The sequence below is a fragment of the Tachyglossus aculeatus genome, chromosome 4, assembly GCF_015852505.1.
Source record: "Tachyglossus aculeatus isolate mTacAcu1 chromosome 4, mTacAcu1.pri, whole genome shotgun sequence".
Classification (NCBI taxonomy): domain Eukaryota; kingdom Metazoa; phylum Chordata; class Mammalia; order Monotremata; family Tachyglossidae; genus Tachyglossus; species Tachyglossus aculeatus.
Window position 1 is genome coordinate 68,305,322 of NC_052069.1, and position 27,572 is coordinate 68,332,893.

At 46.2% G+C, this 27,572-nt stretch overlaps 1 protein-coding gene across 1 annotated transcript in view; it reads left to right on the top strand.

Moving 5' to 3' along the window:
- The window catches only part of EXT1 (exostosin glycosyltransferase 1), a 326,600-nt gene extending 299,932 nt beyond the window's left edge, over window positions 1–26,668 (top strand). The window contains exons 5-12 of the mRNA XM_038744716.1: window positions 1,554–1,686; window positions 2,928–3,046; window positions 6,503–6,598; window positions 9,938–10,027; window positions 20,600–20,760; window positions 23,261–23,432; window positions 26,125–26,311; window positions 26,392–26,668. Of these exons, the coding sequence (XP_038600644.1) occupies window positions 1,554–1,686; window positions 2,928–3,046; window positions 6,503–6,598; window positions 9,938–10,027; window positions 20,600–20,760; window positions 23,261–23,432; window positions 26,125–26,310 (957 nt within the window). The 3' untranslated portion in view covers window position 26,311; window positions 26,392–26,668. The remainder of the gene's footprint in view (window positions 1–1,553; window positions 1,687–2,927; window positions 3,047–6,502; window positions 6,599–9,937; window positions 10,028–20,599; window positions 20,761–23,260; window positions 23,433–26,124; window positions 26,312–26,391) is intronic.
- The last annotated feature ends 904 nt before the right edge of the window (window positions 26,669–27,572 follow it).

The following is a 27,572-nucleotide window of genomic DNA, read 5'->3' on the forward strand; positions in this document are numbered from 1 at the left end:
GGCAATGAAGATAAATGGAATTCCTAATAATTTAAAAACAATCCTCCACCATGATAAAGACTCTTCTCTTGTAATTAAAGAACAGGTCACCTCATTTCCTGAGCCCTGTGGGGCAGCATCTAAGATGAACATTTACTGTGTTACTAAATGCCCCAAATTGGCCAATGCAACCTAAAAAAAAATAGAAACATTGCTGAAGAGAATATAGTCCCCGTACCTCTCCTCTTTTTCCTTTTCTTTATTCTCCCGTTCCTCTTCCTTATCCTCCTCTTCTTCCTCCTCTTCATTCTCCTTTTTTAAAAAATTATTCTTGTGATGTGCCTACCGTGTGCCAGGCATTGTATTAAGCGCCAAAGTAGTCAGTCGTGTTTATTGAGCACTTTGTGCAGAGCACTATACTAAGTGCTTGGGAGAGTACAGTAGATACAAGCTAATCAGGTTGGGCGCAGTTCACGTCCCACATGAAGCGCACAGTCTTAATCCCCATATTACAGATAAGGTCACTGAGGCACAGAGAAGTTAAGTGACTTGCCCAGAGTCACACAGCAGACAAATGATGGGGCTGGAATTAAAACCCAGATCCTCTGACTTCCAAGCCCATATTCTTTCTATTAGGCCCAGCTGCTGCTTCCCCTCCTCTCCTTCCTCCTCCTCATTCTCCATTTCCTCCTCCTTTATTTCTCACTGTTGAGAGCATTAAAATCAAGAGTTTCAGCAAAAGAAGGAAAGAATCTGCCTTACCATTAATTGTCCCAGTTAGCCTGTAGAATAAGATGGCTGCTAAAAAGATCCAAGCTGAATTTCAAGTCACAGTGAGAACTTTGAAAACTTGATACTTGTCAAATTATTTTTAAATGAAAAATATTACTTATTAAAGATAAAAGATTTCACATTCATTTTGGTCTTCTCGTGGTTCTGTATAATGGGTGGTGAAATTTCCCAAAGTTGAAAGCCATAGATTGGGAATCCTAGAAAGTATCGATCGAACCCATAAATGGCAGGCAATTTTTAGGTGGATAAAATGTTTGACTCTGAATGTACCCCCTTCCAGATTCTGTGATCCAAAGGAAGTCATGAACTGGCCCTAGGACAACCCCTCTTATTACCAGTTTTCACACCTTTATTTTGTTGTCATTTAAATCAGTTCGCCAGTGATTATGTGGCACTTAGCAAATAACATAACTGATGAGCTCTCACTGTATCATACTCACACCCTAGCCTAGAATCATTGAATTTTAACTTCAGGTGCTGTAAGTAAAATTATCTTATGGCTCTCTGCGTCTGTCCCCCATTCTGATGGTGAACCTTTTGTGGGACACTGTATCTAAATCCACTATGTTGTATTTATGCTGGTGTTGTATACTGTCTTGGCACAGAGTAAGCACTTAATAATTGACAGTGATAGTCATCTTCTTAGAATAGCTGCCCCGGGAGGAACCTTGATGCGCAATCTTGTCCATGATCTGCTTCCAGGCTGTGACCCCCTCATTGTCTCTGGATGTGGGCTAATCAGCATGTCCCCTTTTTCCCTGGGTTGTGTTTCTTTCTTCCAGATTATTCAGGACAGAATATTCAAGCACATATCACGAAACAGCGTAATATGGAACAAACACCCAGGAGGTTTGTTCGTACTGCCACAGTATTCATCATACTTGGGAGATTTTCCTTTCTACTATGCTAACCTAGGTGAGTGACTTCCCTCGTGATGGAGGCCTCTGAGGGAGAGGTTGGATTTTGGAGTGTGTGTCACAGACAGTTTCCCGAGTCTTGATAGGATGACCTCAGCTGAGTGTCGCATGGTGGGGAAATGATTATGGTGTCCTTCTGAAAAGAAATCCGGTCATCTTAACTTTCTTACCCTTTCCTCCCTTCGAGTGGTACGTGGGGAATTATTTATAGCCCAAGACTCTGGAGTGTGGGATCAACATCTCTGCAGAACTTCCTTTAATCCCAATTGTATTTGAGTATCACATAGAACAAAGGGTTAGAGGGTCATTACAGGAGTTGATTGGCAAAGACTCCGAAATGGCCCTTCTCTTCTCTTTCCTCATTCTAAATTAAGAGTTTACAAGAGAGTCATAGAAGGGCTGTCAGCCTTCGCTAAAAGCATATATTGCCCTGCTTGCAAGGCCTCAATCCCAAGCATTTAAATTCTGAAGATGTTGTCTCTGTAAGAGACAGTGGTCTCTTTCCTCCAGGAAGACAGAATGCAGCCCTGTCTTGCCATCAGGCTGTACCTTGCATAGCATGATCTTTCTCCTGCAGGCAGTCAATCAATCATATTTATTGAGCACTTACTGTGGACAGAGCACCATGCTAAGGGGGAGAACAATATAGCAGAGTTGGTAGACAGGTTACCAGACCTCAGTGAGCTTACATTCTAGAGGGTGTCAGACATCAGTATAAATGAAAAATATATGGATACATCAGTGCTGTGGGGTTGAGGGATAGGTGAAAAAAGGGAGTAATCTAAGAGCAAGGGTGATGCAGAAGGGAGTGGGAGAAGAGGAAATGGGGGCATAGTCAGGGAAAGCCTTTAGGAGATGTTCCTTCAGTAAGGCTTTGAAGATGGGGAGAGGAATTGTTTGTCGGATATGAAGACATTGTGAAGAGCCTTTGGTGAAGTCTCGGGAAATGCAGGCACAAACCCATGTTGGGATTTTAGAAATCGACACAATCGGAGGCCTAGAAGTGCAGTCAGTAAATTGGAGGTCCACAAATGCCGTAATTGAAGGTCCAGAAAGGCAGTCAGTATTTGGAGACCCAGAGGTCAGTCAGTAATTGGAGGCCCAAAAGGGCCAGAAAGGGATCCAACAGGGAAAGGAAGAGAGAGGTACCATCGTGAGGTCCTTCAGCAAAACCAGTTGATTCTGCAGGCATGGTTTTCCAGAGGCTCATTCAGCAGGTCTTCTCTGTTTCCTCTCCAGGTTTAAAACCCCCGTCCAAATTTACCGCTGTCATCCACGCCGTGACCCCCCTGGTCTCGCAGTCTCAGCCGGTGCTGAAACTCCTGGTTGCTGCCGCCAAGTCCCAGTACTGTGCTCAGGTGAGTTGGGCTGAGCCCCCCACTAACTCCCCTCCGATATCCGCCACTCCACATCAGTCAGACTCTAACTCCTCCGTTATCCACATCAGTCAATCAGTGGTATGTAGTGAGGGCTTACCGCATGCAGAGCACTATACTAAGCACTTGGGAAAATGCAGTATAACAGAGTTAGTAGGCATGTTCTGTGGCCACAGTGAGCTTACAGTGTAGAGGGGGAGACAGACATTGTTAGAAATAAATTAAGGCACATCCCTTCTCTTTCCCCACAGCTCAGTCTCCTACCCAGCCAGTCCCTTTCCTCTGGATTCATGTTACATTTGGCTATAACCAACTCCGTTGTCTGTGCACTCCATGGCATGGAAAATCAACTTGCAGGAGGGTGATTTGGACTCCTGCAATAATGGAAAATCAAATTCTCTCAAGAGAGTGAAGACTGATGGCTTTTGAAATGAGGCAGTGAATAATTCAGTGATATTTACTGAGCACTTAACTCTGTGCAAAGCACTGCACTAAATGCCTGAGCTATTGCAGTACAATAAAGTTGGCGGACATACTCAGTGCCTGCAAGGAGCTTACAGTCTGGGGGAGAGACAGACGTTAAAATGAATTATGAATATGTGCATAACTACTGGGGCATGGGGGTGGAGTGAATAAAGGGTAAAAATCCAAGTGCAAGGGTGACACAGAAGGGAGAGGAAGTAGAGAAAATGGCGACTCATCAGGGAAGGCCTCTTGGAGGAGATGTGATTTTAACAAGGCTTTGAAGGAGGAGAGAGTGATTGTCTGATATGAAAGGGGAGGGAATTCCAGGCCAGAGGCGGGAAATGGGCAAAGGGTCAGCAGCGAGATAGATGAGATCGACTTACGGTGAGTAGGTTGGCATTAGAGGAGTGACGGGAGTGTGCTGGCTAGTAGCAGAAAGTCAGCTAGGTAAGATGGGGGCCAGGGTGTTTGAGTTATTTAAAATCAGTGGTAAGGAATTTCCTGTTTGTGGAGGTGGGTGGCCCACTACAGGAGGGCCTTGAGGAGTGGGAAAACATGGACAAAACCTTTTTTATAAAAATTATCCTTGCAACAACTGTACTAAGGACTAGAGTGGGGAGAGACAGGAGGCAGAGGTCAGGAAAGAGGCTGATGCAGTCATTAAGGTGGGACATGACAAGTGCTTGAATCAGCATAGTAGCAATTTGAACAGAGAGGAGAGGGTGGATTTTAGCCATGTTGTGAAGGTAGAACTGACAGAAACTGGTGACAGATTGAATATGTGGGTTGAATGAGAGATGAGTTGAGTTTGATGCCAAGGTTACAGGCTTGTGAGACAGGGAGCATGATGGTGCTGTCAGGGTGTTTGGGTGGGAAGATGAGCAATTCTGTTTTGGACTTGTTCAGCTTGAGGTGTCAGCAGGGCATCTAAGTAGAGATATTCTGAAGACAGGAAGAATTATAAGACTGCAGAGAGGGAGAAAGATTAGGGCTGGAGATGTAGATTTGGGAATCGTCTGCATAGAGATGGTAGTTGAAACATTGGGAGCAAATGAATTCTCCAAGGGACTGGGTGTAGATGGAAAATAAAAGGGGACCCAGAACTGAGCCGTGAGGGACTCCCCCAGTTACGGGATGGGATGCAGAAGAGAAGCGCATGAAAGAGACGGAGATAATGAATGGCCAGAGAGGCAGAGTACCAGTGAAGCCAGGGTTGAATAATGTTTCCAGAAGTGGGTGGTCCCCAGTGTCAAAGACAGCTGAGAGGTGGAGGAAGATTAGGATGGAGTAGAGGCTGTTGGATTTGGCAAGAAGGAGGTCATCAGTGACTTTCGAGAGGGCAGTTTCAGTGAGTCAAGGGGGCGAAGCCAGGTTGGAGGAAGTCAAGGAGAGGATTGGAGTTGAGGAAGTGGAGACAGCGGGTGTAGACAACTCACTCGAGGCTTTTGGAGGGGAATGGTAGGAGGAAGATGGGGCAATAACTGGAGGGAGCTGAAGGGTTAAGGGAGGGTTTTTTTAGGATGGGGAGACACACGTTTACATAAATTATAGATGTATAAGTCCTTAAGTGCTGTGGGGTTGTGGGAGGTATGCATGTCACAGGGCTTAAGGGTTGTGTGATGAGAAAGATAAGATCGAAGTACAAATGAGAAGGCTGGTGTGAAGTGTGAGTTGTAGTACATCAGTAAGTAAAGTAGGAGGGGTTTCAGTTTGATGTGGAGATGAATGAGCAACCATTGGAGGTTTTGAGGTGACAGGAGATGTGGACTGAGGGTTTTTGTAGAAAAATGATCTGGGCAGCAGAGTGAAGTATGGACTCAACTGGAGATGTCTAGGTCAGCGAGGAGGCCAGTGCAGTAATCAAGATGGGATCGGATAAGTGCTTGGATCAGCCTTGTAGCAATCTGGATGGAGAGGAAGGTGAGGAATCTAGAGGTGCTGTGAAGGTAGGACTGACAGGATTTGGTGACAGATTGAACGTATGGGTTGAATAAGAGCCATAAGTCGAGGTTAATACCAAGGTTGTGGGCTTGCGAGATCGGGAGAACGATAGTGTTGTCTCTAGTGATGGGAAAGTCAGGGGCAGGACAGTGTTTGGATGGGAAGATGAGGAGTTCTGATTTATACATGTTAAGTGTGAGGTGGCAGTGGGCAACAGACCATTGTCATGATCCCTGTTGGGTGAACCGAGAGAAGCGAGATGTTGGGAGGGAAAGACCAGTCTTAAGGAAGAGTGCATCTTCATTCATCCAGTCATTCATATTTATCGAGTGCTTACTGTGAGCAGAACACTGTACTAAGTGCTAGGGAGAGTACATTTGGGAGCAAGTGAATTCTCCAAGGGACTGGGTATGGATGAAAAATAAAAGGGGACCCAGATCTGAGCCCTGAGGCACTCCCCCAGTTAGGGGATGGGATGCAGAAGAGAAGCACATGAAAGAGACGGAGATAATAACAATAATAATAACAATTAACAATAATAACAATAAATAAATAATAACAATAATAATAATAAATAATAACAATAAACAGACACATTCCCTTCCCACAGTGAGCTTACACTCTGGAGGACAAGCTTACCTGGGTTTCTGGCTCGGCGTTAAGGATGGTCAGACCAGACTCACTTAGATTTGAGATTCAGCAATCTCATCCATCCTGACTCTGGGACTCTGAGTATGACTTGCTTTTCCACCCTTCTCCTGCACTCACAAACCCATGACACGTCCCCCTAGCCTGCGTCTGGCAGTGTTGCGGATGGAGCTGGTGAATTCATTTCATTCACTTCCTGCCCTGGGATTGTCGGGCAACGCGGCAGGAGGCTGAGCACTTCCTTCATTTCTCTTCCGGCGGCTCTCCGGCCTCGTCGGTTTGAAAGGTCTTGTCTCGGTTTCCCAACTTGAGGGGCGATGCTTCGGAAGTATAAGAGAAACACCGCTTTTAGCGCGACTTCTAATAAGCCACTGTCCATTGCAGATTATAGTTCTGTGGAATTGTGACAAGCCCCTGCCAGCCAAACACCGCTGGCCTGCCACTGCTGTCCCTGTCATCGTCATTGAAGGAGAAAGCAAGGTATGTAGTGACAGAGGCTGCCAGCCTGAATGAATGTTGTGAGCTAATGACACCTTTGTCCAGCAGCATTTTTGGTCTGCCTGTTTCTTTCACTGTTTACTCATTCAGTCGTATTTATTGAGCATTTACTGTGTGCAGAGCACTGTACTAAGCGCTTGTTTAGATTTTCTCGGTCACCACGGTAGTAGTAAACCTCACCTCCTCTCTCCCTCCCCTCCTTCGCCACCCACTCTTCTAGAGGAGCAGCGTGGCTTAGTGGATAGAGCACGGGCCTGGGAGTTAAAGGGACTGGGGTTCTAATCCTGGTTCTGCCATGCGTCTGCTGTGTGACCTTGGGCAAGTCACTTAGCTTCTCTGGGCCTAAGTCACCTCATCTGGAAAATGGAGTTTGAGTGCGAGCCCCATTTAGGATGGGGACGGCGTCCGACCCGATGAACTTGTAGCTACCCCGCTACTTCGAACAGTGCGTGGCACATAGTAAGCGCTTAACAAGTACCATAATAATCATTATTCAGCTTCAGCCTTTTATCTGTTGTGTCTAGTGGAGAAGGAGTGGGTTTGGACATCAGGGTCTGGATTCCAGTACTGGCTGTGCAAACACAGGCAACTCTCCTCAGCTCCTGGGGCTTCCGTTTCCTCAGCTGCAAAATGTAGAGACTAAAACCTGCCTCTCCTTAATCAATCAATCGTATTTATTGAGTGCTTACTGTGTGCAGAGCACTGTACTAAGCGCTTGGGAAGTACAGGTTGGCAACATATACAGTCCCTACCCAACAGTGGGCTCACAGACTAGAAGATGGAGGATGTTGTGAGGATAAAATGAGATCTGTAATGGGAAAATAAAAGAGCTGCATGAACTCAAGGTATTATCATTCAAGAGTTATAGGTTCACGAGAACAGCTGGAACTTTTTTCAGCTTTGGGGGACATGATTGTTACCTGTGCTCCTGCCTGTTGTGAGATCCCAGCTGAGTAAACCCAATTCAGTGCTTAATAATAATCTTAATAATAATAACAATGGTATGCGTGGCTCAGTGGAAAGAGCATGGGCTTGGGAGTCAGAGGTCGTGGGTTCTAATCCCGGCTCCTCCACTAATCGGCTGTGTGACTTTGGGCAAGTCACTTAACTTCTCTGTGCCCCAGTTCCCTCATCTGTCAAATGGGGATTAAGATTGTGAGCCCCACGTGGGACAACCTGATCACCTTGAATCCCCCCAGCGCTTAGAAAAGTGCTTTGCACATAGTAAGCGCTTACTAAATGCTATTATTATTATTATTATTATTATTATTATTATTATTATTATCATTGTTATTATTATTATACGCTCAACTAAGTGCCAAATGCTGGAGAAAGTGCAAGATCATCAGGTCCTCTCACATGAGGTTCACAATCTAAGTAGGAGAGTGAACAGGTATTGAATCCTCACTTTGCAGATGAGGGAACTGAGGCAAAGAGAAGCACAAAGAGAAGCGAACTGACTTGTGTTCTCATCCCTGCTCCACCAGTTGCCTGCTGTGTGACCTTGGGCAAGTCACTTCATTTCTCTGTGACTCAGTTTCCTCACCAGCAAAATGGGGATGAAATGCCTGTTCTTCCTCTTTGACTCTGAGTCCCTTGTGGGACAGGGGCTGATCTGATTTTCTTGTGTCTACCCAAGCACTGTAGCACAGTGCTTGGTGCCTAGTAAGCCTTTAATAAATCCTATGATAATGATTTCATCTTTTGAGGAACCACCTCCCCAGCAGTGGGAGAGAGCAGGATGCTATGCAGTAGTAGCCTGAGCCAAACCTGAGGTGGGGGGGAATGCACTGCGTCATATGGTCTCTGTTGGCGGAACAAGGAAGCCACATCATTTTTCACTCAGTGGAAATGCTTATGCTGGTTGAGAGGTTGCTTCCCTTCTCCCATCCTGCAATTTAATGAAGCTCCCGCTTGCATAAACTGTCTGCTCGGCCTTGAAGTCAAAATAGATGTGTTTGCTGCCTGGGTTCTCAAATGCGACTTTGAATTTATAGGCCTTGTCTCCCCGGTTTCCCAATAGGCTCAGCAAGGGTAAGGTCAGAGGCCTACCAAGGTGGCAGCTAATTGGTGCCTGCCGTCATCACTCGATGTGTCAATAGTACCGGGAGGCTCGCTCTGGGGCTGGGGCTTCGGAGCACCGTGAACGGCTAGCGCTCCGTTTTCATTTTATGTTGAAAGCCTCGAAAAGAAAAGGCCACGTGATCCATTTGAAGAAACTGTAGAAGCAGGGCCTGGAGCCATTTTGAGATGGTGTAGAGCGTACCCCTTGTCCTTTTTACCATTGGGTGGCTGACCAAGCGGATTCCTATAAACCTCTCTTCCCCTGCCCGGTAGACTCCCTGAGCTCCCGGACTCCCGGAGGAGAGCTCAGCGTTCCGTGTTCTGTGCTCGGATTGGGTAGCAGAAGGATCTGGATTCTAGTCCCAGCTCCACCGTTTTTCTGCCGTGTGACCTCAGGCAATTCAGTTTGCTTCTCCGTGCCTCAGTTTCCTCAGCAGTAAAATGGGGATTAAGACTGTGAGCCCTGTGTGGACTGTGTCCAACCCGATGACCTTGTATTTACCCCAGCGCTTAGAACAGTATCTGGCATATAGTAAGTGCCTAACAAATACCATTAAAACAAATTGCAGCCAAAGGGACATGTGTGTGTTTGTGTGAGCCCGTGCACGCATGCGTACACATCTGCACAGCTCTGGATGTGGGCATGTAGAAGTAAAATTTGTGCATAAAACAGCCAAGGAGATGGAGAGTGTCTTCCCCTTTCTCCTCCATGTTCCGTTCGACACCGAGGAGCCCTGGATATTCAGAGGGAAGAAGCCGGCCAGTGGCTCACTAGCTCACCATTTCTATCCCTCTGGGGGTACAACTATTGGGGAACTGTTTGGGGCAGGCATTTGGCTCTCCAGCCCAAAGCTAACAAAGGTATCTTTCCCCATCCCGGGTCAGGGGACTTGGGCAAGGACACGACTAGAGTTAATTTAAATAGCCCAGAATGGCAGCAAGCCGGGCAGACGATTCTGCCCCCAAATTATTATTTTGATTTTTTTAATGGTATTTGTTAAGCGCTTACCATGTGTCAGACACTGTTCTAAGTGCTGGGTAGGTACAAGTTAATTAGGTCAGACACAGTCACTGTCCTGCATGGGACTCACAGCCTAAGTAGGAGGGAGAACAGGTATTTAATCCCCATTTTTTTACAGTTGAGGAACTTGAGGCGTGGAGAAAATAAATGACTTGCCCAAGATGACAGTTGACTCTTACAACTCAACGATCTCTCTTTCCCTCTCTCATCCACTCCAACTTGCTTTCCCCTTGCAGGTGATGAGCAGCCGTTTCTTGCCGTATGACAACATCGTCACAGATGCGGTGCTCAGCCTCGACGAAGACACCGTGCTTTCGACTACTGAGGTAAGACTAGGACCTCAGTCCTAGTGGGGGTTTTTGTGGTATTTAAGCGCTTACCCTGTCAAACGCTGTTCCAAGCACTAAGGTAAGTGCAAGTGAATTAGGTCAGGCACAGCCCCTGTCCCACACGGGGCTCACAATTTAAGTAGGAGGGAGAGCGGGTATTTAATCCCCATTTTGCAGTTGAGGAAACTGAGGCACAGAGCGGTCACGCAGCAAGCAATTGGCAGAGCCGGGATTAGAACCCAGGTCATCTGACTCCCAAGCCCGCCCTTTCCACTGGGCCAGACTGATTCCCATTTTTGAGATTCTGAGGAGTGACCCTCCAGGATTCCTGAATCTGGTGAAATGGTGAAGTCCAGTGGAAAGAGCCTTTACTTGGGGTTGTAGCCCCAGCTTTCCCATGAGCAAAGTAACCTAACTTCTCTGGGCCTCAGTTTTCTCACTTATGAGGTGATGATGATACCTTGGGAAAACAAAAGAAGATCAGAATATTAAAACACTCTTCAGATATCAGATGACACGAGCATGTTTAATCACCTAATTGCCCCACCCCAATTATTGAGATCAAAAAGTATTTTTGTACCACATAGTAATTATACACCGTGATAATAGTAATTGTAGCATTTGTTAAGCCCTTATGTGCCAAGCACTGTTCTAAGCACTGGGTTAGCGTGGCTCAGTGGAAAGAGCCCAGGCTTTGGAGTCAGAGGTCATGGGTTCAAATCCCAGCTCCGCCAGTTGTCAGTTGTGTGACTTTGGGCAAGTCACTTAACTTCTCAGTGCCTTGGTTCCCTCATCTGTAAAATGGGGATTAAGACTGTGAGCCCCCTGTGGGACAACCTGATCACCTTGTATCCTTCCCAGTGCTTAGAACAGTGCTTTGCACATAGTAAGCGCTTAACAAATACCATCATTATTATTATTATTATTATATAAGATAATCAGGTTGGACACAGTCCCTGTCCCACAAGGGGCTCACAGTCTTAATGCCAGGAGCGTAGTAAGCGCTTAACAAATACCACCATCATTTTATAGATGAGGCAACAGAAGTACAGAGAAGTGAAGTGACTTGCCCAAGGTCACACAGCAGACATGTGGCGGAGCCAGGATTAGAACCCTGGTCCTTCCGACTCCTAAATCCATGGGCCAGGCCACTTCCCGGTGATAGTGACTGTGAGGAGGAGGAAGAGGAGCAGCAGGGGGAGAACAGCTCACAGCAGGTGAGGAAGACCTTGATAGAACTAGTTGAAGCTTGAGACCTTGGAGAACACTGCAGAGTTAGAGGGAAGAGACTCAGCGTGACCTAGTGAGAAGAGTGTGGGCTTGGGAGTCGGAGGACCTGGGTTCCAATCCCAGGTTCCTCCACTTGTCTGCTCTTTGATTTTGGGCAAGTCACTTCATCTCTATGTACCTCAGTTACTCATCTGAAAAATGGGGATTAAAACTGAGCCCTATGTGAGACATGGACTGTGTCCAACTCGATTAGCTTGTATCTGCCCCAACGCTTAGTACAGTAGCCTTTAAAAATACCAGTGAAAAAATTCACTAAATGCTTACTGTGTGCAGAACTTTTCAGAGTGCAGTAGGAGTAAGTGAAGACCTCTCAAGTGCCCTCTTACTTTCCTCTTCCTTTTCCCCTCCTTTTTTTTCCTCATCTTTTTTCCTTGGCACACTTTATTGCTAGATTTAATCCCCCTCCCCAGTTTTGGGGTGGCAAAAAATATGCAGTAAGGTGGAGCAGTTACACACGTAAAAAAGATGCCAGAACTTGGTTTTTCTGTTTCCACAGTTTTCTGCCATGTGTCCTGGGCAAATGCTGTGTGACCTTCTCAGCGCCTCAGGTTTACTGTCGTAAAATGGGGATTCAGTGCCTGTGCTCCCTCCTACTTAGACTCTGAGACCCATGTCTCAGAGAAGCAGCGTGGCTCAGTGGAAAGAGCATGGGCTTTGGAGTCAGAGGTCATGGGTTTGAATCCCAACTCCACCACATGACTGCTGTGTGACCTTGGGCAAGTCACTTAACTTCTCTGAGCCTCAGTTACCTCATCTGTAAAATGGGGATTAAGATTGTGAGCCCCACATGGGCAACTTGATCACCTTGTATCCCCCCCAGCACCTAGAACAGTTCTCTGCACATAGTAAGCGCTTAACAAATGCCATCATTATTATTATTATGTGGGACAGGGACTGTATCCTACCTGATTGGCGTGTATCTGCCTGGCACATATGAAATGCTGAACAAGCACCATGAATTGTTGTTTGCTCGTTATATGGTATTTGTTAAGTGCTGACTAGATGTCAAGCACTGTACTAAGGTTGGGGTAGATACAAATTCTCAGGATGGACACAATCTGTGTCCCACCTGGGGTTCACAGTCTAAATAGGAGGGAGTTGTTGCTGGTATAATTATTATTATTATTCAAACCGCTTCCCTCTTGTGTCATCTTTCCACCTACTGATTCCTCGCAGCTCTCTTGCTGCCATCTGTCATGGGGAAGGCTCTCTTTCCCTGTTTTTACCTTCCTTTTCATTCCTAATTAGGCCCTCATATGCTTCACTCCATTTCAGGCTCCCCTAGCACTCCAATTGTATATTTTTATTGACATTACTGACACAGCTGAGGTCAGCTGGAGAAGAGAGGTTCTCTAGCATCAGAGGAGAGTACCCCAACCCTTTCCTACAGGCCTCAGTGCCGCCTTTGACAGAGCAAAACACCGAATGTGGGGACAGTGGGTGTTTAAGCACTACGCCAAGTTGAAGTCTACAGAGTTGTTGTGTTTCCAGCCATCTTTAAAGCCCCTCTATTGGAGCAGGAGTACTTTAGGAGCCAGATTAGGACCCTGGTCCTTTGATTCCCAGGCCCGTGCTCTTTCCAGTAGGCCCCGCTTGTGCAGGCTGGCAGCTCCCCGAGATTGTTCTGCCTCAGGAAGAAACATTCCTTCTTTGGAACAAGTGGTGGTTTTTACCCGCCCACTCAGGAGCGCAAAATTTCATTTTAGCACCGAGTCGGGGATCCCCCTGCTAGTTCAGACGTTTAGGCTTTGGGGCCAAAAATAAGATTGTGCTGAAAAGAGAGGGCCCAGAGGAAAAATAGAGATTGTTGAGGGCCATTTTGTATATCCAGGATGGGCTTCGATCCCCGAAGCCTTTCTTCAAACTGTACGGGAAACCAGAGGACGTCTAGAAATGTGCCACGTAGCGGAAATATAGTATTAATGGCGGCTGCTAGAAAACTTGGGGACTTTGCTGCTTGCATTCCCCGCTCTCCATTTTCCCTTTATAGTCAGTCTCTTTCCAGTAGCTCTTGCTGTTGCTTTGGATTTGCTGAAGCTGAAATGGTTGGTCCGGCTGGGCCCCTGGTCTCTTTCCAGGAGAGATTGGCCGCGGGGCCGGATATCAAAATATCCAGTTGGAAGGGACGTCATTCATTCATTCAATCATATATGTTGAGCGTCAGACACCACCCTACAGGATTTTATCTTCCTGCCCCTGTTCCTGCAGGTTAAGGGGAGGGGACCCAGTGCAAACCAGATGTGATGTGCATATGCGTGAGTGTGCGTGCGCGTGCACACATACTACAGATGAATGTAGAATGTGCAGAATGCCGCATCTAAAAGTTGTCAGACACATAAAATGGTGTTTTAGGCCATGTATATTGTTTGGAAAATCGGAGTATCATCAGTCAGCTCTGGTTCATTTTTAGTGAGAAGTGCTCCTGTAACTAGTAGGTGTGTACTTATCTTTCCGCCGTAACCCTATAAGCTGCTTAGCATCCAGGAGGCACCTAGATACAGTATTCTGTCCCTATTTGGCACCTGGGTACAGTACTTTGCCCCGAGTGGGAACCTTTATGCAGTGCTGTGCCCCCAGTAGGTGGTCAATAAAATATACTACAGTATAGACAAAATGGGCATTGGCCAAGAACAAAAAGGAGAATGCCTATCAATCAATCAATACTATTTATTGAGCAACTACTGTCAATCAGTCATATTTATTGAGTGCTTACTGTATGCAGAGGACTGTACTAAGCACTTGGGAGATACATTATAACAAAGTTGGTAGACACAGTCCCTGCCCACAAGGAGCTTACAGTCTAAAAGAGGAGACAGGCATTAATATGAATAAATAAATTATGGATATGTACATAAGTGCTTTTCGGCTGGGAAGGTGGGGTGAATAAAAGGAGCAAGTCAAGGTGATGCAGAAGGGAGTTGGAGAAGATAAAATAAAGGCTTAGTTGATCACATTTATTGAGTGTTTACCGTTTCAGAACGCTATACTAAGCATTTGGGAGAGTACAATATAATAATATAACAGATACCTTAGGGCTTAGTCCGGAACAGCCTCTTGGAGGAGATATGCATTCTATAAGGCTGTGAAGGTGGGGAGAGTAATTTAATTTCCTGTTGCATTTGAGGAGGGAAGGCATTCCAGGGCGGAGGTTAGACATAGGTGAGGGGTCAGCAGCAAGAAAGAGGAGATCAAGCCTGAGTGATTAGATTGGCTCCAGAGGACCGAAGTGTGTGGGCTGGGTTATAGGAGGAAAGCAGCAGGAAATTTTGTACAGAGGACTCTATAGGTGCTTTTGAGAAGCAGCATGGCCTAGTGGAAAGAGCACGGGCTTGGGAGTTCGAATTCCCATGCTGCCACTTGTCAGCTGTGTGACCTCGGGCAAGGCACTCAACTTCTCTGGGCCTCAGTTACCTCATCTGCAAAATGGGGATTAAGACCGTGAGCCCCATGTGTGCTAAGGACGGTGTCCAACCTGATTTCCTTGTATCTACCCCAGCGCTTAGAACAGTGCCTGGCATATAGTAAGCACTTAACAAATACCATAAAAAAGTAGGTGCCAAATATTGCTGGATGCTAGTTAATATTACACTCGTGATCCCATAAAAATAGAGTATTAAGTGAAGGGTTGTTTCCCACAGGAAATAATGTAAAGGCCATTTATGTGATCCTAAGATGCAAAAAATTGAAATAACATAATATAAGCTTACTTTACATGGACAGGGATAGTGTCTACCAACTAGAGGAAACCATGTTACCTAGTGGCTAGAGCATGGGCTTGGGAGTCAGAAGGACCTGGGTTCTAATCCTGGCTCGGCCACTTGTCTGGTGGGTGACCTTGGGCAAGTCACTTAACCTCTCTGTTCCTCCTCTGTAAGATTCAATAAAGAAAGATTCAATAAATTCCACTGATTGACTGAGATATAATCAAGTACCCAAGAATTAGTAGTAACAATATTTATTGAACACCCTCTGTATGAAAGCGGTGAGTGCAATCCATTGATCAGAATGTCTGTGAAAGTGCCACAGAAACATAAGACAAAAGACAGCTTTAACTGACCAATATTGAAATACTTTGTGTTAGATTTTTAAGGTGTAGTGTTAAGTTGTGTATGTGTAAATGTTTAATTCTCAGTGTTAGCTTCCCTATCGTATTTATCAAAAAGTCATCTCATGCCTACACACTGTGCTCTATCATTACTTATGTGAAATTGACCTGTCCTTATCCAATCAATTTCCGATGCTAAATGGGAACAGGCTTTAGTTCTCTATTTGTCAGGCAAAATTCTTCAGAGGTTGTAGGGAGAGGGAAGTATTTAAGCCAAACGAAACCCCGCAGCCTTGTATTGAAGTGACAGAGCACGTTAAACCCTAAATGTCAGAGCACTTTTTAGGAGAGCATTAGATTGGGAGATCCAGATGTAGTGCTCTCTACCCAATCAGCCTAGTAGAGTGTTCTGCATGCAGTGAGGTGCCCAGTATAGTCCTGTGTTGCAGTAAATATACTCAGAGCACTCAGTAAATATGACTGACTGATTGATTTATGCTTTGCTTCCTGCTTTTCCTGGGAGAGACATAGGGCTCAGTGCTGAGGCGGCTGTAATTATTTTGGGTGACTTTAATCACCACATTTTTGCCCTCTCTGCCTGGAGGACTTGGTCGCATTCTGAAGCTCAGAAAGTTTTTTTGGTCCCCTTAGTGAAAATGCCTTTCTGCCTCTGTGAGGTCTCCGTGTCTGTGGCTGTCTCTGTTCTGAGTTCTTCCTCTCTTTTTGCAGGACGGGTAATTAGAAGTCAGTGTGGTTTGGAAATGATGCGGGAGATGGAAGAGGCCAGAAGGCTTCGGCCTTTTCCTGCTGTTGACTTGAGGGTTGATGGTCCTTAGCGATTTATGTGAGGTTTTGGTGGGGTTTTCCAGAGAATAAGTGAAGTGCACTTTCTTCCTCTGAGGGTTCTCAGCAGGGTATAATGTCTCTCTCTGTAGATGTTTTAAGTGATGGCCTGGGAGAACAGCAGTGGTTCTTGGTTTATGGCTATTTACAGGTCTCTCTCTTTGAATCCTGTAAAGAAAACAGATGTCGGAGTTTTGGAAGAAGGAGCCCAAAGCTGACCTTTCAGCCCTTTGATGTGCTAATGACCCGGAGGAATTCTGAACTAACAGTTTGATCTGAATTGTCTCTCCGGTTGCTTTGAAGTCACTAGTCCAGTAGGGAATTAGACAGTGAGCCCAGAGCTGATTATCTTGTATAACCCAGAGCTTACTACAGTGGTTGGCACATAGTAAGCAATTAAGAAATACGTTATTATTATTATTGTTGTTATTTTATCATCATCATCATTATCATCATCATCATCATCATGGTTTTTGTTCTTGTATACCCGCTCTCCATAACCCCATAAAACAGCCCCTCTGGGTTTGGAAGAGCTCTTCCCCTGCCCTCCCTAGACTGTGGGCTTGTTGTGGGCAGGTAATGTCACTGTTTATTGTTGTATTGTACTTTCTCAAGCGTTTAGTACAGTGCTCTGCACACAGTAAGCGCTTAATAAATGAATGAATGCTAATCTGTGTAGGGCAGGACATAAGGGAATTCCTTATCTTTTCTATGGCGTTTATTAAGTGCTTACTACGTGATAAATATTTGCCCAGACACAAGGTTATTTGATGTGACAAAGTCCCTTTCCCACGCTGGGCTCCCTTTCCATTTTACAGGTGAGGAAACTTGAGGCCCAGACTTGTCCAACGTCACACAGGCCAGTGGCAGAGCTGGGATCAGAACCCAGGTCTCCTGCTTCCCAGCTCCATGCTCCTTCCACCAGGCCACACTGTATCAGCATAGGACATCAAGGGGCTGCCTCTGGAATGGGTGGTTGCCCTGGTGTAAGAGAAGCAGCGTGGCCGAGTGGAAAGAGCACTGGCTTGGGAGTCAGAAGGACCTGGATTCTAATCCTGGCTCTGCCACTTGCCTGGTGTGTGACCTCGGGTGAGTCACTTCACTTCTCTAAACCTCAGTTGCCTCATCTGTAAATTGGGGATGAAAACAATGGGCCCCATGGGGGGACATGGACTGTGTGTCCAATCTGATTAGCTTGTATCTACCCAGTGCTCAGTAGAGTACCGGGCATATAGTAAGTGCTTAACTAATAAGAGAGAGAGAGAGACAGAGAGAGAGAGAGAGAGAGAGAGAGAGAGAGAGAGAACGAACCACTCCAGCTGACTCTGGGTCTCTAGGTCAAAAAGGAATTGAATGGTGTGAACTAGAGCCTCTGTTCATTTTTTAATTCAATCGTATTCATTGAGCACTTACTCTGTGCACAGCACTGTACCAAGCGCTTGGGAAGTACAAGTTGGCAACATATAGAGACGGTCCCTACCCAACAATGGGCTCACAGTCTAGAAGGGGGAGACAGACAACAAAACAAAACATATTAACAAAATAAAATAAATAGAATAGTAAATATGTACAAGTAAAATAGAGTAATAAATCTGTACAAGCATATTTACAGGTGCTGTGGGGAAGGGAAGGAGGTAGGGCCAGGGGAATGGAGAGGGGGAGAGGAAGGAGGGGGCTCAGTCTGGGAAGGCCTCCTGGAGGCAGTGAGCTCACAGTAGGACTTTGAAGGGAGGAAGAGAGCTAGCTTGGAGGATGTGCGGAGGGAGGGCATTCCAGGCCAGGGGGAGGATGGGGGCTGGGGGTCGATGGCGGGATGGGTGGGAATAAGGCACATTGAGGAGGTAGAGGAGCGGAGGTGCAGGCTGGGCTGGAGAAGGAAAGAAGGGAGGTGAGGTAGGAGGGGGCGAGGTGATGGAGAGCCTTGAAACTGAGAGTGAGGAGTTTTTGCCTGATGCATAGGTTGACTGGTAGCCACTGGAGATTTTTGAGGAGGGGAGTAACATGCCCAGAGCATTTCTGCACAGAGATGATCCGGGCAGCAGCGTGAAGTATAGACTGAAGTGGGGAGAGACAGGAGATTGGGAGATCAGAGAGGAGGCTGATGCAGTAATCCAGTCGGGATAGGATGAGAGATTGAACGAGCAGGGTAGCGGTTTGGATGGAGAGGGAAAGGGCGGATCTTGGCAATGTTGCGGAGGTGAGACCGGCAGGTTTTGGTGACAGATTGGATGTGAGGGGAGAACGAGAGAGCAGAGTCGAGGATGACACCAAGGTTGCGGGCTTGTGAGACGGGAAGGATGGTAGTGCCGTCAACAGTGATGGGAAAGTCAGGGAGAGGGCAGGGTTTGGGAGGGGAGATAAGGAGTTCAGTCTTCGACATATTGAGTTTTAGATGGTGGGCAGACATCCAAATGGAGATGTCTTGAAGGCAGGAGGAGACTTGAGCCTGAGGGAGGGAGAGAGAGCAGGGGCAGAGATGAAGAGATGCCTAAGCGCTGGGGAGGTTACAAGGTGATCAGGTTGTCCCACAGTGGGTTTACAGTTTTAATCCCCATTTTACAGATGAGGAAACTGAGGCACAGAGAAGGGAAGTGACTTGCCCAGAGTCACACAACTGACAATTGGCAGAGCCAGGATTTGAACCCTTGACCTCTGACTCCAAAGCCCAGGCTCTTGCCTTTGGGCAAGTCACTTAATTTTTCTGGGCCTCAGTTCCCTCATCTGTAAAATGGGGATGAAGACTGTGAGCCCCACAAGGGACAACCTGATCTCCTTGTAACCTCCCCAGCACTTAGAACAGTGCTTTGCACGTAGTAAGCACTTAATAAGTGCCTTCTAGACTGTGAGCCCACTGTTGGGTAGGGATTGTCTCTATATGTTGCCAACTTGTACTTCCCAAGCGCTTAGTACAGTGCTCTGCACACAGTAAGCGCTCAATAAATACGATTGAATGAATGAATAAATGCCATCATTATTGTTATTATTATTATCTTTGGACCACTTCGGTTTTCATAAGAGTTCTCTGAAATTTTTTAACTATCTGTAATATTATGATCTCCTGCCTTTCCCACCCTGATTTTATTTTTCTAATTGCTGTTTCCACTCTTTAACATCTTGGATATCATACAGAGAAGAGTGATTTTATTTGTCTTTCAAATCAGACCTTTTTTACTCATCTTAATTAATGACATTGACTTGTTAGGGCATATGTGGGCATGCACATTTTAGTGCCTTGTGGAATATCTCTGGATGCTCCAGGGATGAAGCCGCGTGGCTCAGTGGAAAGAGCATGGGCTTGGGAGTCAAAGGTCATGGGTTTTAATCCTGACTCCGCCATTTGTCAACTGTGTGACTGTGGGCAAGTCACTTAACTCCTCTGTGCCTCAGTTCCCTCATCTGTAAAATTGGGATTAAGACTGTGAGCCCCATGTGGGACAACCTGATTACCTTGTCCTCCCCCCCACCCCAGTGCTTAGAACAGTGTTTGGCACATAGTAAAAGATTAACAAATACCATAATTATTATCACTGAGAAACAGCATGGCTCAGTGGAAAGAGCACGGGCTCAGGAGTCAGAGGTCATGGGTTCTAATCCTGGCTCTGCCACTTGTCAGCTGTGTGACTGTGGGCAAGTCACTTAACTTCTCTGTGCCTCAGTTACCTCATCTGTAAAATAGGGATTAAGACTGTGAGCCCCATGTGGGACAACCTGATTACCTTGTCATCACCCCCAGTGCTTAGAACAGTGCTTGGCACATAGTAAGCGCTTAACAAATACCAAAATTATTATTACTGAGAAGCAGCATGGCTCAGTGGAAAGAGCACTGGCTCAGGAGTCAGAGGTCATGGGTTCTAATCCCAGCTCTGCCACTTGTTAGCTGTGTGACTTTGGGCAGGTCACTTAATTTCTCTGTGCCTCAGTTACCTCATCTGTAAAATGGCGGTTAAGACTGTGAGTCCCACGTGGGACAACCTGATTACCTAGTATCCTTCCCAGCACCTAGAACAGTGCTTGGCATATAGTAAATTCTTAACAAATACCATTATTATTATTATTATTATGAGAGAAGAGCAATTGAGAAACTAAGGAAAATCCAATGCTTAGTTTTCTGGGTGCGGCCGAATTTCGAAAAGACATGTCTGCAAAATGTTAATTCAGTTCTGCACTGCTCTGAACTGCCTTTTAACCAAAAGCATTAAAATGTGCATAATTATGGGGTAAAAAGCCAAGCAGTCAGTTTAATTTACTGATGAATTTATGGGGAATTAATGTTTTGCAACAGTCCCTGGATTTTGCTTTCCGCATTGGCGGAGTGGGAGTAGGGATAGGTAATGTTCTGGTGACATTTGTTGACGCCATTGATTGCTCGTTTGCCTTGTGTTTCCCTCTAGGTGGATTTTGCCTTTACCGTGTGGCAGAGTTTTCCCGAGAGGATCGTCGGGTATCCGGCTCGGAGCCATTTCTGGGATAACGCTAAGGAACGCTGGGGCTACACGTCCAAGTGGACAAACGACTACTCCATGGTATTGACGGGAGCTGCTATATATCACAAGTAAGAAGCCAGCCGGGGCGTTTGAGGCCAACATGCCAAAGGGGCTCCTGGCTACCACAGGAGAAAGGAGTCTTGTTTCCCGGGAAACCACTGGGATGCCATTTCCAGATCCCGGTCAGGGGCCAGCAGTCTGGCTATCCCAGTCTGCTTCCTTTAGAGTCCACGAGGCCTCTCTTTCCCTTGGGTTCTCAACCCCCTCGAGGGCTTAAGAATGATAATTGTCACATTTGTTAAGCACTTAAATAAATATGATTGAATGAATGAAGCACTTACTGTATGCCGGGCCCGTGGGTGGATGCAAGCAAATTCGATTGGATACAGTCCTGTCCCATATGGTGCTCACTATCTTATTCCCCAGTTTACAGGTGAGGTCACCAAGGCACAGAGAAGCGAAGTGACTTGCCCAAGGTCGCACAGTGGCAGAGCCGGGATGAGAACCCAGGTCCTTTTGACTCCCAGTCCTGTAATCTATCCAGTAGGCCCTGCTGCTTTTCAGTTAGTCATTCGTATTTATTGAGCACTTATTATATTCAGAACACTGTACTTAATGCTTGGGAGAGTACGGTATAGCAATAAAACAGTATAACAGACACATTCCCTGCCCGCAGTGAACTTACAATGTAGAGGGGGAGCCAGACATAATATAAATTAATAAATTACAGATATGTGCGTACGTGCTGTGGGGCTCGAGGGAGGATGAATGAAGGAAGCAAGTCAGGGTGAGGGAGAAGAGAATTGAAGACAAGTAAAAAGAGGGATTAGGGAAGGTCTCTTGGAGGTGATGTGCTTTCAATAAGGCTTTGAAAGGTGGGAGAGACATTGTCTTTTGGGTATGAAGAAGCAGGGTGTTCCTGGCCAGAGGCAGGACATGGGCAAGAGTTAGGCAGTGAGGAGTCAGTGACGAGATTGAGGTACAGTGATTAGGATGACACTAGAGGAGAAAAGTGAGCAGGCTGGGTTGTAGAAGAAGCTTGTCGGATAATAATAATAATGATGATGATGATGGTATTTGTTAAGAGCTTACTATTTGCCAAGCACTGTTCTAAGCGCTGGGGTATATTCGAGGCAATCAGGTTGTCCCACGTGGGGTTCACAGTCTTCATCCCCATTTTAATAATAATAATCAATCAATCAATCAATTGTAGTTATTGAGCGCTTACTGTGTGCAGAGCACTGTACTAAGCGCTTGGGAAGTACAAGTTGGCAACATATAGAGACAGTCCCTACCCATAATGATGGCAATTTGTACTTCCCAAGCGCTTAGTACAGTGCTCTGCACATAGTAAGCGCTCAATAAATACGATTGATGATGATGATGATTTGTTCATTCATTCAATCGTTTTTATTGAGCACTTACTGTGTGCAGAGCGCTGTACTAAGCGCTTGGGAAGTACAAGTTGGCAACATATAGAGACGGTCCCTACCCAACAGCGGGCTCACAGTTGTTAAGCACTTACTATGTGTGAAGCATCATCATCATCATCATCAATCGTATTTATTGAGCGCTTACTATGTGCAGAGCACTGTACTAAGTGCTTGGGAAGTACAAAGTGGCAACACATAGAGACAGTCCCTACCCAACAGTGGGCTCACAGTCTAAAAGGGGGAAACAGAGAACAAAACCAAACATACTAACAAAATAAAATAAATAGGATAGATATGTACAAGTGAAATAAATAAATAAATAAATAGAGTAATAAATATGTACAAACATATACATATATACAGGTGCTGTGGGGAAGGGAAGGAAGTAAGATGGGGGGATGGAGAGGGGGACGAGGGGGAGAGGAAGCACTGTTCTAAGCACTGGGGGGGATACAAGGTGATCAGATTGTCCCACGGGGGGCTCACAGTCTCAATCCCCATTTTACAGATGAGGTAACTGAGGCCCAGAGAAGTCAAGTGGCTTGCCCAAGGTCACACAGCAGACAAGTGGCGGAGCCGGCATTAAAACCCACGACCTGTGACTCCCAAGCCCAAGCTCTTTCCACTAAGCCACACTGCTTCTCTTCATTGTGGGTCTCAGGGCGGATCTGCTCAACTGCCATTAAGCAGGTCCTCCCTCTGCCGAATATAGTGTCGGAAGTCATTGTTAAGGTGTGGGTATGCGTCTGGCCGTGGCAGTGTGGCGTAGTGGAAAGAGGCTTGGGAGTCAGAGGATGTGAGTTCTAATTCCGATTCCACCATTAGTCTGCTCTGTGACCTCGGGCAAGCCACTCTGTGCCTGTTACCTCATCTGAAAAATGGGGCTTAAGACTGTGACGTGGGACAACCTGATTACCTTGTATATACCCCAGCGCTCAGTAGTAATGGATATCATCATACTTATTAAGTGCTTGGTCTGTGCGGAGCCCTGTACTAAGTGCTGGGAGGTGGCCGTCGTTTGTGTTTCCATTTCAGTGATCCATTTGGGGATTTTCTTTAAAGCCCAGCACCATCCAAGAGGCTCTCCAGCCCCGGCACCCGGTCAGTCATACCGCGTCTTCTCTTGCTCTTCCAGATATTATCACTACCTGTACACGCATTACTTGCCAGGCAGCTTGAAGGGCATGGTGGACCAACTGGCCAACTGTGAGGACATCCTGATGAACTTCTTGGTGTCCGCTGTGACAAAATTGCCTCCAATCAAAGTGACCCAGAAGAAGCAGTACAAGGAGACAATGATGGGACAGGTGAGGAGTCGGGCGTGCCTTTCTTCAGTTGGTCCCTAGTTATGGAACGGGGAATCCGTCCAAGGGGCTCCTAAAGTTCGAGCTCTGCTTCGCTCCTTTGCAGTGGATTCGGGTGAATTTGAAACCCACCGACCCCGAAATAGGAGAAGTAGTGTGGTTTCCTGGAAAGGGATTGAGAGTCAGAGGTGGTGGGTTCTTATCCTGGCTCCGCCACTTATCAGCTGGGTGACCTTGGCCAAGTCACTTAACTTTTCTGTGCCTCAGTCACCTCATCTGTAAAATGCAGATTAAGACTGTGAGCCCCATATGGGACAACCTGATTACCTTGTATCTACCGGCACTTAGAACAGTGCTTGGCACGTAGCAAGCGCTTAACAAATACCATCATTATTATTATTTGCTTTGGGCTCCCAGCTAATGTACACAGTCACCTCTGCACCCCCAAAATGCCATCCGTTAAGCCCTGTTAATGTTGGCTTGGTAAAGAGTATTTGCTAAAGGTTGGAGAAGGAGCACGGCGTAGTGGATAGACCACGGATTTGGGAATCAGAAAGTCATGGGTTCTAATGCCGGCTCGGCCACTTGTCTGCTGTGTGACTTTAGGCAAGTCATTTCACTTCTCTGGGCCGCAGTTACCTCATCTGTAAAATGGGGGTTGAGACTGTGACCCTATACGGGACAGGGACTATTTCTAACCCGATTTGCTTGTATCCTCCCCAGTACTTCGTTTAGTGCCTGTCACAAAGTAAGCACTTAACAAATACCACAATTATTATAATTGGGAGCACAGACTACAACTCTGGAGCCGTAAAGTGGAGGGACTCTAGAAGTGAGTTTGTTTTAGCCCCCTCTTTCCCCGCCTCCCCAAGCAGCCTATTTACCATAAACTATAGAAATTGTCCAACTCCCTGAGTGACCAAAATGCATAACAAATTATCTTCATTATTATCAATAGCATGTATTGAGTTCTTTCTGAATACAGAGTGTTATCTTGGTCATTTATGGGGTAAGGAGTGCTGTCCTAATAATTAATAACCACAATTATGGTGTTTGTTAAGTGCTTACTATGTGCCAAGCTCTCGTCTAAGAGGTAGATACAAGGTATTCACGTTGGACACAGTCCCAATCCCACAGTCCAACTTCCGTGAGTGACCAAAATGCATAACAAAGCATCTTCATCATTATCAATAGCATGTATTGAGTTCTTTCTGAATGCAGAGTGTTATCTTGGTCATTTTTCATCAATCGTATTTATTGAGCGCTTACTGTGTGCAGAGCACTGTACTAAGCGCTTGGGAAGTACAAATTGGCAACATATACAGTCCCTACCCAACAGTGGGTTCACAGTCTAAAAGGGGTAAGGAGTGCTGTCCTAATAATTAATAACCATAATTATCGTGTTTGTTAAGTGCTTACTCTGTGCCAAGCACTCGTCTAAGGGGTAGATACAAGATAATCAGATTGGACACAGTCCCAATCCCACACATTCCCAAGCCCCATTTTACAGATGAGGTAATTGAGGCCCAGAAAAATGAACTGACTTGCCCGAGGTCATACAGCAGACACGTGGCAGAGCCGGGATTAGAACCCACGCCCTCTGACTCCCAGACTGGTGCTTTTTCTGTAGGCCCCACTGCAGAGCACTGTCCTGGACATCTCCTGTTTCAGAGCACCGGCCGGTGCTTCTGCAGCATCCTGGGCACCTTCAAGATGCAGAATACTATACTGAGCGCCGTCGAAGACACCTCCTAGGCACCATCAGGGTGCAGAAGGGCACTTAATGTGAACAGAGCCCTCAGTGGCTTTAAGGACCGTAAACAAGCCTTCAGCTCTCTCATTCTGCCCCCAGAGCTAGCCGTGACGACAGTAACTGTCCAAAGATACACAGAGACTACTTAGCAGGCAGTAACTTAGTACTGACCCACGCTTTCTGTAGGGGAAACGGAAACGCAAACCTCAACTCCAAGCCACCCCCAGAAGGGGCTCGGGAAATATTGTTGCTGACGACGTGTCCTGCCTAAATCAAAACAATCTGCTGATGTCAGAATATTTCCTCCCTTCAAGCTGACACGCACGTTTTCCAGGCTCGGAAATGAAGGTTACGCTAAGAGAGAAGCTGACAAACTTTTGCTGGAGTCGATCCTTGCTGTGGGTTATAGGGTCGGGGGTAGTTTTCCTGATTCCGAATCTGGCCTAAGATGGCCCTTAGGGCAGAGGATTAGTCCGAATCCCCAGCCAACAATCATGACACGGAGCCCTCAGACCCTAGAAGTCTGAGGACCATCTTTTTGTTCAAAAACTATCAAAGCAATGGGCTCTGTGGACTTGGCCCCCTGTCCCCAGGAAGGAAATACAGGCCTCCATCCAGCTCCTGTCACTAAGTACCATAACTTTTTTTAAGGGAGCGGTTGACTCTATCAACATCCACTCACCTTTGTTGATGTAATGGCTTTCAACCTTCTCAGTCAGTCAATAAATGGTACTTATTGAGTGCTTACTGCGGGCAGAGCACTGTACTAACAGCTTGGGAGAATACAGAGTTGGTAGATACGTTCACTGCCCGTGAAGAGTTTACAGTCTAATCTCAATCTCTCCTCCCTCTCTCTTCCCCCTCCATCTGTCTCCCTCCCGCCCTTCCCTTCCGCTCTCCCTCTCCATCCCTCGCGCGCTCTCTCTCTCTCTCTCCATCTAGACTTCCCGAGCTTCCCGTTGGGCTGATCCAGACCACTTCGCCCAGCGACAGAGCTGCATGAACACATTTGCCAGCTGGTTTGGCTCCATGCCACTGATCCATTCCCAGATGAGACTGGACCCAGTCCTCTTCAAAGATCAGGTCTCCATCCTGAGGAAGAAATATCGAGACATTGAGCGACTTTGAGGTGCCTCGCCAGATGGGGCGGGGTCGGGGGAGAGGGCAGAGGAGACGGATGAATTGTGTGCCTCTCTCTTCTTCGTCCAGATTCCCTGACCAGTGGAGCCAGACCGTGCCAAGGGACAGAAACAATTAGGTGAACAAAAGCAAAAAGGCCAATGGGAACTTGACTCCTGGCTCTTGGGATTGAATGCTCTGGACCGTTTCACACTCACCTCACCACAGGTTTCCACGTCCCAAGACTAAGTTGTGTACAGTTTAATTATGGAACATTAAATAATTATTTTTGAAATGATTGCTATGCAGGTTTAAACTTTTTTAATGATCAAACTATTAAAAACCAGAGTTCTTTCTTTAATCAAAATTGTGTTGGTCGTGAATACTTCGAAGGTGCCAGTCACCTCCTTACGAACATTTGACTGAGGCAGTTGGCCTTTTTTAGCAGTCGTGTAGTCTTCCCTGCTGAGTTAAAAGCTCAGACCTCTCAACAATTCCAAATCAACACCTCACACCCGAGGGTCAGCTGACCCGCTTTCAGAAAATGTAAATTTCCCCATTCAAACATCGATTTCTCCCGTTGCATTTTCAGATTTCTCCCGCTGCATTTCAGTCACCAGTTTCCCAGAAATGTCAGCAGATTGTTTTAGCCTTAAGGGAAGTCCATCGGTTCAGGGGTCTTCCGTAAGTCTTAGCAGCGTTGGGTAGTCTTGGAAAACTGGGGGAGAAGCCACACCAAGGAAACACTAGTGGAATGCAAACAACGACAAAAAAAGCCTGTTGGGTTTGCTTAGGCATTAAGATGACAGAAGTAGCAGCGTGGAACAAAGATGGAAATACTTTTCACAGAGCAGGAATCCAATACCTTCCAGTTAAATGGATTCGAGTAAGTAATAAACAACCGTCCTGACTGTCGGTGAATATGATTTGGAGTCATTGTGGGAATAAGTATATGCATTTAGAACGGTGGTCTTGTGTGCCAAGGCAATTTTCCTAGTGAATTAACAAAACTCTCAGATTCTATGTATCTCTCCTTTTGGCAAGATCAAAAATTCATCCATTCTCTCCAGACTATTCCACAATGGTCAGCGTTCGTGGCTACTAGTGTGTCACCAAGGTCCAGCACAAACCAGCATTTCCTCCGGGTGGGGAGAAGGTAGAAATAATTTGTCAAGCTTCACTTGGGCAGCGATCATCCGTCAAAAGTAACCAGGATCAAATGTGCATTTTGTGCAGTTTTTTGGTTAGTTTTTTTATTTTCACCTAAAAGT